The sequence below is a fragment of the Rhinoderma darwinii genome, chromosome 11 (genome assembly GCF_050947455.1).
Source record: "Rhinoderma darwinii isolate aRhiDar2 chromosome 11, aRhiDar2.hap1, whole genome shotgun sequence".
NCBI classification, from domain to species: domain Eukaryota; kingdom Metazoa; phylum Chordata; class Amphibia; order Anura; family Rhinodermatidae; genus Rhinoderma; species Rhinoderma darwinii.
The window spans coordinates 8,616,218-8,636,621 of record NC_134697.1 but is presented as its reverse complement, the minus strand read 5'-3'; the positions used below and the strand labels follow the sequence as shown (position 1 = coordinate 8,636,621).

General features: G+C 40.7%; 1 protein-coding gene across 1 annotated transcript in view; it reads left to right on the top strand.

Moving 5' to 3' along the window:
- Positions 1–16,451, top strand: part of SORCS3 (sortilin related VPS10 domain containing receptor 3) — a 550,689-nt gene extending 534,238 nt beyond the window's left edge. The window contains exons 22-27 of the mRNA XM_075842847.1: positions 1,367–1,479; positions 4,629–4,760; positions 5,139–5,238; positions 7,906–8,011; positions 10,635–10,792; positions 13,581–16,451. Coding sequence (XP_075698962.1) covers positions 1,367–1,479; positions 4,629–4,760; positions 5,139–5,238; positions 7,906–8,011; positions 10,635–10,792; positions 13,581–13,645 — 674 coding nt within the window. The 3' untranslated portion in view covers positions 13,646–16,451. The remainder of the gene's footprint in view (positions 1–1,366; positions 1,480–4,628; positions 4,761–5,138; positions 5,239–7,905; positions 8,012–10,634; positions 10,793–13,580) is intronic.
- Positions 16,452–20,404: the final 3,953 nt, after the last annotated feature.

The window sequence follows — 20,404 nt, the reverse complement described above, 5'->3', positions numbered from 1 at the left end:
GGATGACAGTAAAGTCCAAGTGACAGCTGCAGCCAATCACAGGCCAAGCACAGGCTGCAGCCAATCACAGGCTGCAGCGGTCTCATGGACTGCGGCGTCATCCTGGGAGGTGGGGCCGGATGACAAGGGAGGGACGCGTCACCAAGGCAACGGCCGGGAGCCCGGACTGGGGGAAGCAGGAAGTTCTTGGTAAGTATGAAAGTCTTTTTTTATTCACAGGTTGGTGTATATTGTGTTCGGCATTCACTGTCGAGGGTGCTGAAAGAGTTACTGCCGATCAGTTAGCTCTTTCAGCACCTTGGACAGTGACGGGCGTCGACTAGCCTCATCTCTATGATGGCGGCTGCGCGAAAATCACGCAGCCGCGCATCATACACGGATGACACACGGAGCTGCCAAGTGCCTTTTGCGCGCGCAAAACGCAGCGTTTTTTGCGCGCGCAAAACGCACACGCTCGTGTAAATGAGGCCTAAAGGCTATGTACACCTTCAAAAGTGATTTTTTTTTTTTTTGTATTTATTTATTTATTTTAATGAAAAGGTCAATCGGTGTGTTTTGTGCAACTTTATAATTAGTTTTTATTAAAAATTATTTTTACTTTTTGAGATAGAGCTGCTTTGTATCCTGTATACAGAGCAGCTGTATCTAGCGCTGAATCCTGTACCCGTCAGATCCACGGGATTGACGGGATCAGTGTTAGCGGGTCCTGCGTGTCTCTGACAGTTCATAACATAGATGTGATCGATAACAGGAGGATCCTGCATGTCAGGGACATTCAGGACCCTCGGTCACTGAACCCGTCAGTTCTGCGGACCTGACCGATTCAGGTCTTAGCGCACGATACAGCCGCTCTATATACATGATACAAAGCAGCTGTATCTCCAAAAGTACAAATAATTTTTAATCAAAACTAATTATAAAGTTACACTAACCACACCGATTGACCTTTTTATAAAAAGAAAAGAACAATCGCTTTCGAAGGTGTACATGGCGTTTAACTTCTTCCTTCAGAAGCCCAACATCATGGCGAGGCCTCCATCTGTTCAGTGGGAAACGTCAGTCGACAGAATCTCCGTGCGCAATGTCATTATCCAATTGGTGACAACGTTAATTTAAAAAGCCATTAAGTGTCAGTGAGCGCGCCGCGGGCCACACGTTGCCGGATTACAGCCAGCAGCTAATGAATATCTACTTTAATAAGCAGAAGCATTTGAGTTGCCCTCCGCATGACGTGACCATTTCTTTAAGCTTTTGCTAAAACGTCTCGAAATTTTCCATCGCGAAACATCAACAAAGTCAACGCTGAATATAAGAACCTGATGGGCAGGGAATTGAAACAAAGCGTCTTTTAATGGTTGTGTTTCAGAGTATTTCCAGTCGCAGCTGTTGTCATTTTCTCCGAACCTGGATTATCACAATCCCGACATCCCCGAGTGGAGACAAGACATAAGCAAGCTCATTAAGAAAGCTCTGATACAGGTACGTATTAATGGTGGCAGCTGAGATCTGTGGGAGATACAATGTACGCTGCGGGGCATGGAAGATGAGAACAACGTAGCAAAAGAAAAGTGGGAGATACAGTGTTATATTGTCATACGGATAATGATCAAATGGCGCAGACCCCTGGCATCAAGAGAGCCGTCCTCTATACCAGTCTCAATGTCATCTCATACTTTACAATGTTATTTGTAGGGAATCACATCATGAAGATGTAGCAGAGAGGAGTTTGTCATTTGGCCCAAATCACGACTATTCTAAATCAGTCACCCATAGACTAATCTGGCATCCATTTAGCATATAGGTCATGAAAAGCTATTGAAAGGTCCATGACGTATATGTTAAACAGTGGCCTGTGATGTATACAGTGTCATACATCACCCATAGGCTCCTTTATTAAAAAATGTACACCACGCGGTATAAGCTTTTTTTTTTTTTTTTTTTTTATATAGAATAGCGAAGTCTACTTCCAAAAAATGTATGACCTCCATTGGAGTAAATGAGCCTCGTGGACATGTTTGTGCGCATCAGAAGTTTTCCCGACGTACACGCCAAACGTAGGGCAACAACGTGATGTGAATGCGGCCTTAATGGGGTAATCCGGGTTTTAAAAACGTTGGGGTAATGGCTGTAAACTAGATAAATCAGCAAAAAAAAGCAGTACTTACCTTTCCTTTCCCCCAGCGATCCAGTGGTGACGATCCAATGGCACTCCCGGTGGTCACATGTAGCATGTGATCACTGCAGCCAATCAGGGGGCTCAGCGGTCGTATTGTATTTATGGCATTATGCCCACTTGGTGGGGGGGGTTGTCCCTACACAGACTGACAATGTCCAATCAGTGTTGACAGAGTGTGACTGTAGGGACATGCCCTTTAACCAAGGGAATGGTAACACCCAGTTGTCAATTTGTTCAAAAATTTTTAGGAGGAATAACAGAGGAACAGAGTTGTAAGAAAATATGTTCCAGAATTATTTCATGGGGAGCACATGTATTTATTAAAACAGACATGTCAGCACTAGGCGACAGGTTCCCTTTAAGCAATGGTTGCCTGGTATTTGATTTTTTTCTTGAAGATTGTGGTCATTAATAGGTTCTGTTTTCTACATGAAACGACCGGTGTACATTTTACTGTTCTCCGATACTCCCTATTACGTGTCCTCCATGCTGAAAGTGGCGAATCATCATTCATTTATTTCCGCCTTCGCTGGAACGTGATTAACGGTGATTGACTCGTTCACTTATAATATGGATGTCAGGACTAATCTAGTAAGACGTTCCGATGTAACTGGCAATTAATTAGTGTCTGCTCGCTCCAGCATTACGGGAGATTTCATTTCAGGGTAAGTGGAGGAGTCCGCGCTCCTTCTTTTGGATCATCTTCCGGAGACATAAGACGTCTGGAATCAATATGAGCGATACTTGGGTTCAGTCTCCTTGTTCTGCTATTCTACATTGTAATATCCACCGCACCATCCCGGCTGCTGAGAAATCCTACAAGATCTATCCGACCAATTAAATCATCAACATGATCAGCAAAAATAATCAGAATCAGATTAGAAATACATTTTAATAGTAGATTTATTTTATTTTTTAATTTGTTAGTTATTTTTAACCGTATGCATAATTTCAAGATTTTTTTCTTTATTTTACCATGTTTACTGTTACGGTTCTCACCGGGACGTTGGTCTCTTTAACCGCAATTAGTATGACACTGGTTTAAGGGATTATGTAGGGACCAAAAATGATTAGCAGCGCAGTCCCTGCAGTATGTGAGTACACTCGCTATTCTGCATTCCAGTCCCCCGTATCGCCGTTTCTGAGATTTTCATAGATTTTTATAGCGCTTGCCTGTGGACCGGTATTTGCACAGTCTTCTTTCATGACGACACGACTCTTCGTCATGTGACCGGCCCCGCTGTACTCCATGTATAAACAGTAGTACAGCGATTACATAGAGTACAGGGAGTCGGTCACGTTACGAGGAGTCGTATCGTCATCATAGAAGGCTGTGCAAATACCGGTCCCCCGGCAGCGCTATGAAAATCTGAGAATCCGCATGATGGGGGACCGGAATGTATATTAGCGAGTATATTCCCATACTGCAGCAAGTACACAGATAATAATTTTTGGTGCTCACATAACCCTTTAACCTGAGGTACGGATTCTCTCCATTCTTCACCCTAGAACTTCTGAAAGGGGGTATGGTCCTTCCCAGTCGGATGCAATTTGCGGTCCCCAGAGTAGTCACTGGCTGGCAGCGGTTGCACTGCAGGAGTCTTAGAAGTTATGCGGAGTTGGAGTGAAGCCAGGGGTCATCATTAAGAGAGCGATCAAGACGCAACCAGTAGATGGCCAGGGGCGAAAACAAGATATTGTATTATTAGTACTGTATACCAGGCGACAAATCCGAAGGTGGAAGTCAAAATCCAGAGGCGATACTAGGGTCAGGGTCAAAGTCACGGTGAAAATACCTACAAGTAAACCAGGTTAGATGGTATGTACCTGATACACAGGCAAGGGAACCTCGGCTGATCTTTTTTAAAGTCGCCGCTGCGTGAAGTCGTCAGAGTAGGCTGGACGTAATGTAGACCCAACGGGGCAGGCGGATGTGAGCAGGGGAGTGGTGCTGGATCAGGATGAGGTGACCGGGGCGCCGCTGCTTGGAGAAAAACAGTGGATGGGCCGCAGCAATAAAGCAACACCCCACTGATCATAAAGTGATAGCATATCCTATAAAAATGCAAAGACTTCTATTCACAGGAAAAAGAAAAACGCCCAAAACATGACACAAAACATCTAAACGCTGTAATTGCTGGATAGTGCATCATGTGAACACTTCACTGCGTGCCACAACCAGAGGCCCCGTGCAAAAGAACAAATAGTATAATACTAAGACATAAAGCATAAAAATAACACATTGATATGAATTCTCCAAGTCAGATACATACTAGATTGCATTTATGTTTATTTAACTATTTCATCAAAGGCTTTCTGCAGCTACTTGACCTTTCCCTTCTGTTCTGTTATATTTTGTGTGCACTTGGTGTGTTTATATATTTGTGGTGTTGTCATTTTGTGTGGTGATTTTTTTTAACTCCTTTCAATGCATCTATACGTATCTTTACAGGTAACAAATATCCCTGAGGAGCATATTCTTGTGGCCATGTTCCCGGGTCTACCAACGTCAGCAGAACTTTATATTTTGCCACCAAAAAATGTTAGCGAAAGGAGAAAAGGAAGTAAAGCAGACTTGGAGCATGTGAGTAAAATTCACGAACGTTGATATTTCTGTTGCCCTCTTGCTTCGTCCTTATGTCCATGTTCTATATCTGTGGTGTATGGAGCCATTATAAGCTGGCCAATTCCGGCTATGGGTCCGTACTGTACCTCCGGGAGCCTCCAATTAAAAAAAACGGTGGCATCTTCCATCGGATGCCATATATCTAAGACGATGCCACATATACATATAGAGTGCTTTGGGTCCATAATAGGGTGCTGGGAGGACTCCGTGTGCCGCTGTGCAGGGTCCGTGGACTCATCTCTGTCTTGTGTATGAACCTTTATAGTTATTTATTTTATACTAATGTTATAGGTTGTCATTCATTTTTTTTTTTTTTTTTTTTTTTTTAATTTACAGATTGTAGAGTCTCTTTTTGGTGCCCTCAATCAAAACCTTATAATGTTTGAGCTAAAACCGGGAGTTCAGATATTTGTATACGTTACCCAACTTACTTTAGGTAAGTACAAAGAAAACCAAAAATGTTTTATTAAAATCTAAATATGGGATTAAATGCCATGCATATCAATTAATATTTAATATGTAAGGTGGCAATAGGGAAAAAAAAAGGCTTTCTTTCATTGAATCCTCTGTTTTAATATAAACTGGCCAAAAGTATGTGGACACCTGACCATTACACCTGTATGAGCTTCTTAGACATCCCATTCCAAAACAATGGGTAATAATATGGAGTTAGGCCCTTTGCGGCTATAACAGACTAGAAGGCTTACCAGAAGTTTTTGGGGTGTATTTGTGGGAATTAGTGCCCATTCAGCTAAAAAAAGCTTTTCTAGGTTCAAGCACTTTCTCCATATAATGATACAGCAGTCACTATTCATTCTGGTAGGTAGCATTCTCCCGGCATCCATCAAACCCAGATTCCTCCATCAGACTACCAGATAGTTAGTCGTGATTCATCACTCCAGAGAACACGCTGCTCCAGAGTCCAGTGACAACGTGCTTTACACCACTGCAGCCGCCGCTTGGCATTGTGTATGGTTATGTTAGGCTTGTGTGCAGCAACCATGGAAAACCATTTCATGAAGCTCCGGACGCATAGTTCTGGGGCTGATGTCACTTCCAGAGACAGTGTGGCTCTCTATAGTGAGTAACAAAACAGAGGATAGGCCATTTTTACATGCCCCTTGCTTCAGCACTCGGCGGCCTGTTCTGTCAATTGCATGGTCTATTGCGTGGTGTACCGCTTCGTGGCTGAGCTGTAGTTACTCTTGAAGTGTCCACTTCACAATTAAGATTTTTATAAAAGACCCTAATAGTTGGCAGGCACAAAACTTGAATAATGCAGAAAAAAATTGCCAAAGGCAATAGGAACCTGTTTTTTTCCCAACTACTTATGGACTAATTAAACTAGTTTAAATATATGAGATAACTTTATTACTTTCAAAAAAGGACATACCACATACATTTTAAAATTACAATGCGTGCTGGCAAGTAGGGTAAGTGCAATTATAGCACTAGCAGGTGACCGGGGCAAACTGACTTCTGGTTAAGGTGGCATCCTATCCCAGTGCCATGTTTAAAGTCACTGAGCTCTTAAGTACGACCCATATTACTAGCAGTGTTTGTATATGGAGATTGCATGACTGTGTGCTGGATTTTATGCACCTGTTTGCAATGGGTGTGGTTGAAACACCTGAACTCAATATTTAGGCGGGTGTCCACATACTTTTGGCCATAAAGTGTATATATTGTTAGGATTGTAGGAAAAATTCTAAAAACTGATAAATTATAAAAAATAAAAAAAAACATATTTTTTTTTCCCAATGTCTCCGATTAAATGCATCTATTCATTGTAGGCTCCAGGCCATTCGTGACCTTCAGCTGACTTTCCCGATGAGCTTCTGACTTCTCTCGTATTTATTTTATTTGCCATATGAAATATGTTGCTGCTGAATCTATTGTCATAAGGAATGAAGAGAACTCTGCAATATTTCTCTAAACCCAAGAGTTTGTTTGCCAAAAGATCTGCTGTTTTTTTCGTTGTTTTAAAAAAAAATCTAAATAGATCCAACATTCTCTACTGATTACTTTCTAAATTGATATCTTTATAGCGGTCAGAGCTCAAATTTTATGATACAGAGCTCCAAATCCCTGGTACAGACAAAAATTACATGATCAAATTCTGCTGCCTGCAGCCTCCACTAGGGGGAGCTGAGGAGCATACTGAATACTGTTATACATTGATCTCAGTAAAAACACAGCATACAGTGTCAATCCCTCTAGTGGTGGCTGCAGGCATTGCAGCATATTATCTTTTAACTTATCTAGGCAGGGGATTTGGAGCTGTGTATCAGAAAAATAAAGCTCATACTCTGATAAAGCGGTATTGAGAAATTAGATCGAGAGAAAGAGAGAGAGAGAGGTATGAGAGAGGTATGAGGGAAGTTTGAGAGAGGTATGAGAGAGGTATGAGAGAGGTATGAGAGAGTTTTGAGATAGATATGAGATAGATAGATATGAGTGAGATAGATAGATAGATAGATAGATAGATAGATAGATAGATAGATAGATAGATAGATAGATAGATAGATAGATAGATATGAGAGAGATAGATAGATAGATATGAGAGAGATAGATAGATAGATAGATAGATAGATAGATAGATAGATAGATAGATAGATAGATAGATAGATAGATAGATATGAGAGAGATAGATAGATAGATAGATAGATAGATAGATAGATAGATAGATAGATAGATAGATAGATAGATAGATAGATAGATAGATAGATAGATAGATAGATAGATAGATATGAGATAGATAGATATGAGATAGATAGATATGAGATAGATAGATATGAGATAGATAGATATGAGATAGATAGATATGAGATAGATAGATATGAGATAGATAGATAGATAGATAGATAGATAGATAGATAGATAGATAGATAGATAGATAGATAGATAGATAGATAGATAGATATGAGATAGATATGAGATAGATAGATAGATACATAGATAGATAGATAGATACATAGATAGATACATAGATAGATAGATAGATAGATAGATAGATAGATAGATAGATAGATAGATGTAATACATTGTACATGTCCTGAACTATAAAGACTTTGAATCCGCCATGTTGGTGTTTTTCTTCCAGCCCCCTTGGTGGATAACAGCGCCAGTCACAGCAGCTCCGCTATGCTAATGCTTCTTTCTGTAGTCTTTGTGGGTTTGGCTGTTTTTTTAATCTACAAATTTAAACGGTAAGATATCAATGATTGTACTACTACTCCTATCAGCTTATCATATACCATGTATCGTCATTAGTGCCTCCTCTGTACCTTCATCCCTCTCCTCTTCTTCCTTATTTTTCTTTTCTTCTGAGGTCCAACGCCCCGCCCTGACCATGGGATTTTTGGCTCATAGAGTTGTGCCCAATAAAAAAAAAAATCACATTGTGCACTATATTGCAGACCACATAGTTCAAAGAGGGTGCAATATAATGGACTGTGTCTAAAGACAGTTCTTCAAGGGGAAAACATGATCTATGGCTTCCAATGGACCCCACATGAGAAATGATCTGTATATTTTTACTTGAGGTTTTGCAGGGTTCCTTTACAATGCATTACCCCCATATTCGGGCTCCGTGTGATATAAATCCCATATACCAGTCGTGTGCATACCGCCTGTCATTTCTTCTCACTCTTAATCTTCTTCTTCTTCATCTTCTTTTTTATCCTCCTATTTTTCTATTTATGCTCAAGTTCAAGGATATTTTTTAGCCTGTAATCTGGAATCCAAAAATAAAATTATAAAAAGGTCTAGAAAAATTGTTGCCTTAAGATCTTGGCCATGAAATTCCTGTGATCTGCTATAGAATTGTATTTCACGTGTAAAAAGACAAAGGCTCTGGATACAGTCAGTTGTCTTTAGCAAATGTGACCCCATGTTTACCATATTTCAGATCATAATATAGATTTATTATAAAATTGGTATTGATCTGGAAATAATTGCAATTCAATTAAAATTGTCGGAGATTGGTTGTTTCCAATCTGTCTTCACCTACTAGTCCTGGCTTGGTCATCACATAACAAATAAGAGTCTACGGAAATACAGAATAAATATGGCAATCCATCGTAATAAATTTATCAGAACAAATAATTGATGGGACTTGAATCTCAATCATGTTCTTAAAGGGCTTGTCTGGTTTAGAAAACGTATTTTCATACAACTTATTATGAAATTCTAAGTTATTAGAGCTAAAACCCTTCTTTAGGAGCCTCATCTATTAGTCAGTATAGAGAGTGGTTAGAAAGAGCGTCTGGAGGACCCGGTATGTCAGTGCGTTACACGAGAAGTGTGCAATGCTTCATTTGCCCTGTGGGGGCGCTGCAGAATATTTAAACACTTGCTTCCAGGTTCCAACACTGTTTACAGCTGTTCTCTGGGGTCCAGTAGTGAGACACCATCTGATCAGCTTATCATCAGGGGACTCTTTTATCAAAAAGGGATTGTCTAAGATGGGGACTGCTCCTTTAAGTGAAACATGGTTTTGTATATAAATTCCATCCTCCTTTGTTGGGTAATTACATCCAAGGTCAATACACAAAATCTTCTTATACCAGGTACTGTAAGCAAATCAAAGGGACTCCTACATGTCTAGAGGAAGAAGGTTTCACCATTAGTATTAGGGTTGTTCTTCACTATAAAGCCGGCCATACACCATAGATATTTGTCTGCGGATCATTTCACTTACAATCTAATGTGTTTGGAGACTTCAAAAATGCCCCTTAAATGAGTTATGTGGAGGCCAAAAATAAGTAGCAGTGTAGTGGCTGCAGTATGTGAGTGCACTCGCTAATATACATTCCGGTCCCTATCGCGCTGATTCTGAGATTTTCATAGTACTGCCAGGGGCACCAGAAGTCTAGTTGCACTTCTTTGACGATACAACTCTTCTTCATGTGACCGAACCCGCTGTACTCTATGTATTGTACAGAGAGTACATGGAGTACAGCGGGGCCAGTCACGTGAAGAAGAGTCGTATTGTCCTCAAAGAAGGCTGTGCAACTAGACTTCCGGTCCCCCGCCAGCGCTATAAAAATCTATGAAAATCTCAGAGCGACGGGGGACCGGAATTTATATTAGGGAGTGTACTCACATACTGCAGTGACTACACGGATAATAACTTATGGTCCCCACATAACCCCTTTAATGTCTTCTGTTGGGATAATTAAGGCTTGAAAGGGTGGATTTTATCCCATCCAGTCCTTCTCAAGGATGTAAATTTGGTGTAGGTGTCTGGCAGCCACTTTTTTATAGACCCCCTTAAAGTAGTTTGGCAAGTTGGGGAGGGGGGATTGTTGTCTTTTGAATGATCGTCTAGCCAGCAGCGTTATTTTATATAAGTCCATCTTCACTGGATGGGGTGATATCATTATTAACCCCTTACATGAGCGTAAATTTGCAGCCCCTTCATACAGGATTTATGTTTGCTTTCTCCGGATCAACCTGGCAAGAAAATAATTGGTTGAACGTGACAGAGTTCTGTAATTTTTACCCAACCTTACTAAGCTTATAAAGTTATATATCTACATCTATGGTCCCTTGTGTCTTAATTTAATGCGACCGTTATGGACTTTAGATATAAAACACATCTATGAACCGGGGAGGAGGGGGATGCAGCTTCTCTTTCTCTCTGATTGCATGCTGTGAGTATTCCCTAATAGGGTATATGGAAATGTTTTTTTCTAAATTGGACAACCCCTTTAACTTTTTGGTTTTCTTCCATAATTAATTTTTTTTTTTTTTTATTACGCTAATAAATGAATGTGAGAGGATTCAAGAGTTCAAATTTGTTTTTCTTTTTAAACTTTTTGACTACAGGAAAATCCCATGGATTAATATCTACGCTCAGGTTCAACACGATAAAGAACAGGAAATGATTGGGTCCGTCAGCCAAAATGACAACGCACCCAAAATATCGCTCAGCAACTTCACAGAGGAGGAGCTGACGGACAAGGAACTGGACGCCCGAGTCATTGGTAATTTTATTGCAGATAAAACTTATGGTGGTTCTCGGATATAATGTGAGAGCTCAGCGGAGGGAATCTAGTCAATTAATCAACTATAATGCGGCTTCCAGGACAGTCATGGCAGAAGTTTAATGAATGGGTTCCACATGACTTGGCCGGTACTGGGAGCCGCCTCCGCGGCAGGATGGCGGTGCTGCTGTCTGACCTCTGTGCTGATAGACATGTCACATTCATTATTACTTTCTCATCATGTTAATGTGTTTCTATTGCAGGCACAGTGTTAGGTTCAAGGCAAAGGCAAATTTGATTACAAAAAGTATTTACACAGAGAACGTTGTATCCAGAGCAATTTAGCGTTACAAAATAATCAGACTTCTGGGTCTATTAAGCAAAATGCTAGAAATTGTTTTATTAATGTGTAACCGATCAGCCAATCAGAAGTAAGCATTAAATGGTCACAAATTTATTAAACAAAATATACATACATGTACAGAGCTTCTATGTATCTATCTCCCTCCTATCTATCAATCTATCTATCTATGTATCTCATATCTATCTATCTATCTATCTCATATCTATCTATCCCATATCTATCTATCTATCTATCTATCTATCTATCTATCTATCTATCTATCTATCTATCTATCTATCTATCTATCTATCTATCTATCTATCTATCTATCTATCTATATATCTTCTGTACATTTTTTAAATCAGCAGGTCGGTTGTCCTGAGCATCTTGGAACAATTGCACTTTGCAGGCTTCAGCCATCACAATTCTACCTCCTATAAGCTTACTCATATCTTTGTGACCATTGTCCTGGCCGACAATGATGTTATGATTCATCCATAGCCTCTCTGGCGGTATAGTGGTGTGTGAACGGTAGCCTCTCTGGTGGTATACTGGTGTGTGATCGGTAGCCTCTCTGGTGGTATACTGGTGTGTGATCGGTAGACTCTATGGTGGTATACTGGTGTGTGATCGGTAGTCTCTATGGTGGTATACTGGTGTGTGATCGGTAGCCTCTATGGTGGTATACTGGTTTGTGATCGGCAGCCTCTATGGTGGTATACTGGTGTGTGATCGGCAGCCTCTGTGGTGGTATACTGGTGTGTGATCATTAGCCTCTATGGTGGTATACAGGTGTGTGTGATCGGTAGCCTCGCTGGTGGTATACAGGTGTGTGTAATCGGCAGCCTCTATGGTGGTATACAGGTGTGTGTAATCGGCAGCCTCTATGGTGGTATACTGGTGTGTGATCGGCAGCCTCTATGGTGGTATACTGGTGTGTGATCAGCAGTCTCTATGGTGGTATACTGGTGTGTGATCGGTAGCCTCTATGGTGGTATACAGGTGTGTGTAATCGGTAGCCTCTATGGTGGTATACAGGTGTGTGTGTGATCGGCAGCCTCTATGGTGGTATACTGGTGTGTGATCGGTAGCCTCTATGGTGGTATACTGGTGTGTGATCGGTAGCCTCTATGGTGGTATACTGGTTTGTGTGATCGGTAGCCCCTATGGTGGTATACTGGTTTGTGTGATTGGTAGCCTCTATGGTGGTATACTGGTATGTAATCGGTAGCCTCTATGGTGGTATACTGGTATGTGATCGGTAGCCTCAATGGTGGTATACTGGTGTGTGATCGGCAGCCTCTATGGTGGTATACTGGTGTGTATGTGATCGGCAGCCTCTATGATGGTATACTGGTGTGTGATCGGTAGCATCTATGGGGGTGTACTGGTATATGTGATCGGTAGCCTCGCTGGTGGTATACAGGCGTGTGCGATCGACAGCCTCTATGATGGTATACTGGTGTGTTTGATCTGTAGCCTCGCTGGAGGTATACAGGTGTGTGTGATCGGCAGCCTCTATGGTGGTATACTGGTGTGTGATCGGTAGCCTCTATGGTGGTATACAGGTGTGTGTGATCGGTAGCCTCTATGGTGGTATACTGGTGTGTGATCGGTAGCCTCTTTGGTGGTATACTGGTGTGTGATCGGTAGCCTCCCTGGTGGTATACTGGTGGGTGATAGGAGCCTCTATGATGGGGGGTATGCTGGCAGTGTTATTGCAGTACGTCTTAGTCTTGAAGACACCATTACTCCTGTCCATATTACATAGATCCACTTTCCTACTAGTTTTACTTGAGTTCCAGCTAGTTCAGTGTCTAATTCCTCTACAGCTGTGTTTGGATCAGATCCATAAGTGCTATCTGCAGGTCTACTTGTCTAAGGCAGTGGTCTCTTTTATATATGGCTCTCCAGCTCTCTCCACGCCTGCTGGGAGTTATAGTTGTGCACCAGCAGAAGAGGTATAGGTTGGACATCACTGGTTTAGGGGAATAACACATCAAAGCTCCTTAAAAAAAAAAAAATAGGAGGTCTACCCTATAATAAGAAAGGTCTTAATACACATTTCACTATGTATTTATAAAAAATGGATGGATAGCGAGATAGATATGAGATGGACTGATAGGTAAGATATGAGATGGACTGATAGGTAAGATATGAGATGGACTGATAGGTAAGATATGAGATGGACTGATAGGTAAGATATGAGATGGACTGATAGGTAAGATATGAGATGGACTGATAGGTAAGATATGAGATGGACTGATAGGTAAGATATGAGATGGACTGATAGATATGAGATGGACTGATAGGTGAGATATGAGACGGACGGATAGCTATGGGAAAGCTAGATATTGAGGAGATAGATTTTGTTCTGTGCATTACCTGCACAGAAAAGGTTTTCGACATGTTACCTAATTGAATTTTTTTTTTTTTTTTTTAAAGGTACCATTTCTACGATTGCAAACAGCGAAAGCACAAAAGAAATCCCAAACTGTACCAGTGTTTAATGTTAACAGTTGTTCGGCCGGGCTAAAATCTGGACATTTTTTTGTATGGAAATAAACAACCCTCTCATTTCCTGCTCCTCTGTGCCACATTTGGTCTGGATTCCCTACTTTTTAATAAACAGTTGTTACCGAAGGTCACAAATAACAAAGACACCCTTTATTTTCACACAGCCGTTTCAGTAACTAGTTCCGTTCCTCTATTGGCTTCTCATTTCCATTGAAGGACTTTGGAGACATTTCTATGAAGATGTTCGGGAAGAGCCAGGTGTTCTTTTTGACCAGATTTCCTTATATCCAGGTGTCGGAAATCTGGCAATATGAAGAATCTGATTCACCCGCCTATGGTCCCTATCGCTGGAATTTTACATGCATATCACATTTAGTATTCAATCTGACAATAATTATGTGTATGTGGTTTTACAGAAGACAGAAAAAAGTTATTATCTCGAATATACCGCACAAATGTCAAATATTTTCGTTTCCAGAAATTCACTTTCCATAGGAAAAAAAAAATCTAAATTTGTTGTCATTTTATTCTGACAACTTGAATCTATTATAAAAATATGAATTTCTAATATTTTCTTTGAGATCTGATGCTTGACATTTTGAAATGTGTTATTTAATTGGAGAAAGATTTTGCTTCCTCACCCCTCGTATTGGGTATAATAAAGAATAGGATAAAAATGCATTTATTAGAATTTGGAAAATCCCAAATACTTTTACTCCTTTTTCAATTAATGATCTGAGATATTTTCAAAATTGCAATTTCTTCTAATACAATTGTTTAGAGCAATTTTGAAATAATAATTACTAATAAAAAGTTAAGAATTATAATAATTTACCTGTTCACATTAGCAGTATGGCTTCCATTCAAAGCTGTGTTCACATGTCGTGATAAATTTGCAGCAAGTTTTTGTTGCAAATTGATAAAATTTGGCAAAAATACAATTGGAGCACAATCGGTGAACACAGCCTATAACAAAGTCATAAAAGCTATGCCAGATTCATTTTAAAAATGGATCCAGATGAATCCTAAAGAATCCAATTAAGGATGTGTCCGCACTGTATTCACAGAGTACATTCATCGTATGCACCAGAAATGCTCACACCGAACATATCTACAGGGCGCTATTCGCCCCTCGGGCCGGTATAACTTTTTTTCAACTGTATGGATTTTCAGTCTACTGCACTATTTCAAACAGAAGAATCCAGTGGAAAAAAAAAAGTATATGTTTATTTTAACAGGAAACCATATGGTATGCCACATACTGCAGGCCTATACAGCAGCATACGCAGGAGGTATATACAGTATATAAACCCTCATGATGCATAAATCTCTAACGTACACTGCAAGCTCAGTGTGAATACACTGCTAGGGCTAAATGGTGACTTGGGCACGCAATAAAGATTGCAATGTCGTATTGCAGCATCAGAAGTAATTCTTGTGTGTGCGTGTGTGTGTGTGTTTGTGTGTGTTACTACACGTGATGTGAACACAACGCTACAGTCGCAAAAACTTTAAATCTGATGGATTTTTGGTTGTAGATTGAAAGAGTCTTTGCCAGCATAGAGCTGTATGTAAGGCCTTATTCACACGGCCGTGTTCGCCTCATTTCCCAGACCGAGGAGGCAGGGATGCCTAAATCTGCAGCAAGTTTTTATTGCAAATTTATAACATTTGGCAAAAATGCGATTGGACAACGAAGTGTGAACACAGCCTATAACAAAATCATAAAAGCTAGGGAAACCTAGCTTGATGCTAGGAGCCGGGCTCCCTGAACTGTGTTCAGTCCGGGAAATGTGGCCGACATGTGGTCCGTATATCACGGACCAAAACGCGGCCATGTTAATAACCCCTAACTCGTGCGTGAGTGCAACTCAATTGCGATATGTCATAGGCTTGTTTTTTTGGGATGTATTTTGGATCTTAAAGCACACGCAACTCACAACCAGAATTAAACCCTACAATAGACATTCGACTTCAAGGCAACAGCAAGTCGTAGACATATCGCACACATTCACACCAAAGTCGCTGTGTAGCCCTAGCCTAAGAGAATCTAACAGGTTTCCGTAGTGATTTAGTATTTGACAGCACGAATATACATAATAATTTTCCATTTCTTGGTGCGTGTAAAACAAAAGGTGTCCATGTATACATTTAATTTTAAACGGAGATAAATTAAACAATTGCTATAAAATGACTAAAGTTTTAATTTGTAAAATTGACATTTTAATTTAAAAAAGAAATAAAATTTAACTATTGAGACTATTGATACATGGAGTAGGGGCCATAAAATGGATAGTTTAAATATTTTCAAATATTACAATCATCTTTCAAATATGTTTTATTTTTACAAAAAAGGAATACCTCCAAATAATATCAAATGGAAAGGGTGCGGTTTTATAGTTCAATTATTAGTTTACAAAATTGGATAAAAATAGATTTTATAAACAAAATTATCTAAATAATTAGAAATTTCCAAATTCTGCTCTCAAATTCCATACAAGGTGCCAATATAACCTTGTAGAGGAGTCCAATTTTTTTTATTGGTATGGGATGCACCATAAAATATATTAATCTAACAAATGATAATGGGTTGCAGCAAACACTTTTTTAAAGTTTTGTACATACTTTAACCGGTACACATATGAAGGTATATTTTCCTTGCACCACTGTCTACAAATGACTGAGGCCGAATTTCTCCTGATTACATCAATATTGTGTTCATGTATTAGCATTCGTTATCTATTACAGACAGGTTTTGTTTTTACACTGTTTGCATTTTTTTTTTTTTTTTTTTTAAATCCCCCAATTTGCCTTAGAAATTGAATGAGTGAATGTGGAATTTTTTTCTCCATTGCTTCCTCCTTTGGTTTTATGGGTTCAATGATCGTAGCTTGTAAAAAACAGATTTGTTCAATCACTCTCTGACCCTCTGCATGTTTATCGCAATGGTACTCAAGGCATAATGTACATACAAATGATGTAAATAGCTTTTTAATTTCTTGGAAATAAATTAATGTTTAGTAATATAAATGAGTCTGGTCTAAGCCACTGTGATACGGGCCCAGCGTTCTTGATTGACTGTTGTTTTTGATTTCCCTTTGGGAAACTATACTGTTATGTTTTTTCATTTTCCTCAGACGGAAAAAAAAAAAAATCAAAAGGTTTTAATCTTTTTTTCTTTGTCTACAAATCATGATTTATTCTATTTATATAAAGAGTTTTTTGGAGAAAAAAATAAAAATAAGACTGATAATGTTTTCCATATTCAGAACTTTTATAATATGACTGTCGTGTCCTATTTTGAACTAACAATTTTGTAACAAGGAGATTTACAAGTGTTTGAAGAGGTTCTGGAAGCAGAAACATACAGATATACATGTAAGGGCACTCTATCCGCGGAGCCGGTACGGAATCCGAATTCGGAGGTACAGTAGAGACCTCATGATCCTCTAGGGCAGCTCATACAAACTGGAGCCATAATACGGTTCTAAAGTTCTACTTTGTGACTTGAAATGTGTAGTTTAAGATTTAAATATTTAGCCAACTCTGAGTGGGACTATTAAATAAAAAATAAAAAAAAATGTAAAATTGATGGGAAAATCCATCTCTTGACTTAAAAAACAAAAACTAAAAATCGGTTCCATTCAATTAGAACAATAATAGAGGAAACATACCAGAAGGTCTAGGCAGCATAACAAGTGGATGTGCTCGGCCGTGCTCTCCTCATAGAGTGGTTTAGAGTTTATGTCCATGGCATGGCCATGTGGAGTGAGCCGGTGCGATGGCACGCCGAGTCCCTACCAGTACTTCTGTTTGGCAACATATTGTTCTTTAACAGCAATGCTTTATAATACCCAATGTAATGGATCATACCACAATTTTGGATTCTCATGGATTCTATATTATGAATCTGTAACACATCACAATGCGGCCATATGCACCAATGGTTATGTAGGTAGAAGACGTTCATTGACATTCTTTGCCCTGGAGAGGGTAAAGATGATCTTAATTTCGTCATAGATCTTCTGAATGGTGTTTTCAAATTTGGTTTTCTCAAAAAGGAGAATGGCGTACACAAAGGATGGGGCCTCATAGCAAAGATAAAAATGAGGCCCCTTTCAGGTGCTGCTTGACACCACCACAATCCTGACCTTAACATGAGATCCTGGTGCCTCTATCACATTAACATGATTCAAGAACATTTTTCACTTCTTAGCGAGACCTCATCCATGTGCAGGTTCTCATCAACCAATAAAATAAAGAGACAAACCTGGAATGGACCCTTTTTCTCTCCAAGGGGCCATACGCACACCCTTGATGGTGCATCTCATATTTGTTCATGAAGATGGGACAAAGAGAAACCTCTCTCTAGGTACTGATTGAGTAATGGAAACAATACAACCATGTGCACGGGGCAACTGCCCTGTCGAGGCATCTCAAGTATATAAAAATCAATAACGACAATATGGCGGCTTCAATAGAAAGCACTACAGTCAGTGGAGATACTTTTCATGAAGGGATCCAGCAGTGAGCCCATTGGCTGTGTTTCCGGTGTTATAGGTTATCTAATGTCTCTAGATCAATTCCAATGGACGGACACTTTACACAGAAAAAAGGCATGGCATGAATAGGGACAAAATTACTTTTTTTTATTTTTTATAAGAATGTGGATTTATCAATATTGTAATATGCAGGAAGTTACAAGTTGTCGAAATTGGGGCAAATTGTGCCAAATGTATGTGCACATACAAACGTAGCTAACTTTAACTTGACCTTTTCAGTGTCATGACCTGCCTAAGTAGAGTCATGTATTAATGAACCTTCCCTTACCCATCTTATCCCTCCACCCCCACCTTTAGAAAAGACACATGACACCGAGGTTGGATGTGAAATGGCCACAGCAGCCGTTTATTAATTTCACAGTTTTATAAAAACAATTTAAATCCGAAACATTCGGATAACTAGTTAGGAATCCACCAGAGAATTCCTCCTAATAATTCACATGACCCAACATGGGTCAGAATCGTAAATACCAATTTAACGTTAACATTAACCCGAGCAGAGGAAGTCCTTGAAGCCCTTTCAGATATTCCTTTTATTTTAGAACACACCGAGTTAGCCATCTGCAAACCACCAATTACCTCCAGCCGTAAACCAGCTCGGAAGCACCGTTCACCTCTGCAGATGGCTCCAACCACTAGAAGTCCACTTCAAAGGGATAACACCCGATGAAGCCCTCAAGTGATATACCGACCACTAGAAGTCCACTTCAAAGGGATAACACCCGATGAAGCCTTCAAGTGATATACCTTCCACCAGAAGACCACTTCAAAAGGGATAACACCCGATGAAGTCTTCAACCATGTACCTTTTTTGGGGGATGCATACCCCCGATGCGACCCCCCCACCATTTTGTACTGACTGGCCTCAAGGACTCCCCCCGCCACAGCGAAACAGGCCTTGACCACCTTAAGCCTGTGAGTTCCGCCACACCACCACCGCCCTTTCTATTCCTTCTGCTATCGCCAAACTCCAAAGATCAATGCCAACCTCGGTCAGATGAACCCCATCACTCCTCCAGAAGTTCCCCACTCCTGACTCCAAATCCCTGTGCCGCACACAAATGCCCCCGTTTCTTGCTACAAAACGGGACACCGCCCGATTAACTTTAATGCGAGCCTTATTGACTCTCTCCACTGACCTAGCCAACCGCCAATGTTTCCTCGGGACTATGTCCGACCACACTATCACCAACTCGGGATAAGAAACCCACAAACACAACATATCGTGTTTGATATCCCGCACCAACTCACGAAAGGGGCGGACTCCTAAGTCATTCCCACCCACGTGCAACACTAAGACCTCCGGAACCCTATCAAGCCGGGCATATGTCTGGAATTCCGCCAACACCCTGCTCCATGACATACCTCTAAATCCCAGCCAATGCACAACCGCATCCTGTCGCGGAATGCGCAGCTGGCGACCGTCCGGGCGGACGTCCGCCCTCAAAGCCCCCCAGTGCACGTAAGAATGACCCAGCAACCACACCAAACACGGAGGCGAATCTGAAACTGAAAAAACAATTAGACACCACCATATAACATTTCTTAAGCGTTAACAACAAACCTCATAACAAATGGGGGCGGACATAGGACTTAAATCTGTTGGACTCCCAACGACCAATGCGCCGCACCCCTTCGTCATCCAACCCCCAGCGCCCCGCTTCAGTTGCTGCGCCAATCCTGAAGGAATGAGATGAATATGAGCCCGCCGCGACACCAACCGCCGTCAGACATTTTTTAAATACAGCTCCAAACTGAAACCTTGACAAAAACGACCCGTCCACATGACGTAACAGGGGCAAATCTGGAGACCCCGCTCGCGGCTTAAAACCCTGCATGCACTCTACTGGGCACATAACCGACCCCGGAAGGGCGAACAAAACTATCAGCTTACCCTTCCCTAATTGGTCAGTTTTTGACCGACGCAACCATACCTCCAGCCGATCTGCGAATAAGCTCACTTCCCCAGATCTCAGCCCCCCTGCCTGTTTGGTACTTGGCGACACCAACTCACCTACTCTAAATGCCCTAACGAAAAAGCCAACCGAAACAAATCCCTTTCGTCTGAAGAACGACAAACCGATGCTAATGAACCGCCCAACGAGCTAAGCAACGCAAACGACACAGGCCTTCTACTATCCGCCTCCACTCTACCTCGGCGCAACCCCTTCAACGCCTGTAGCACCAAAA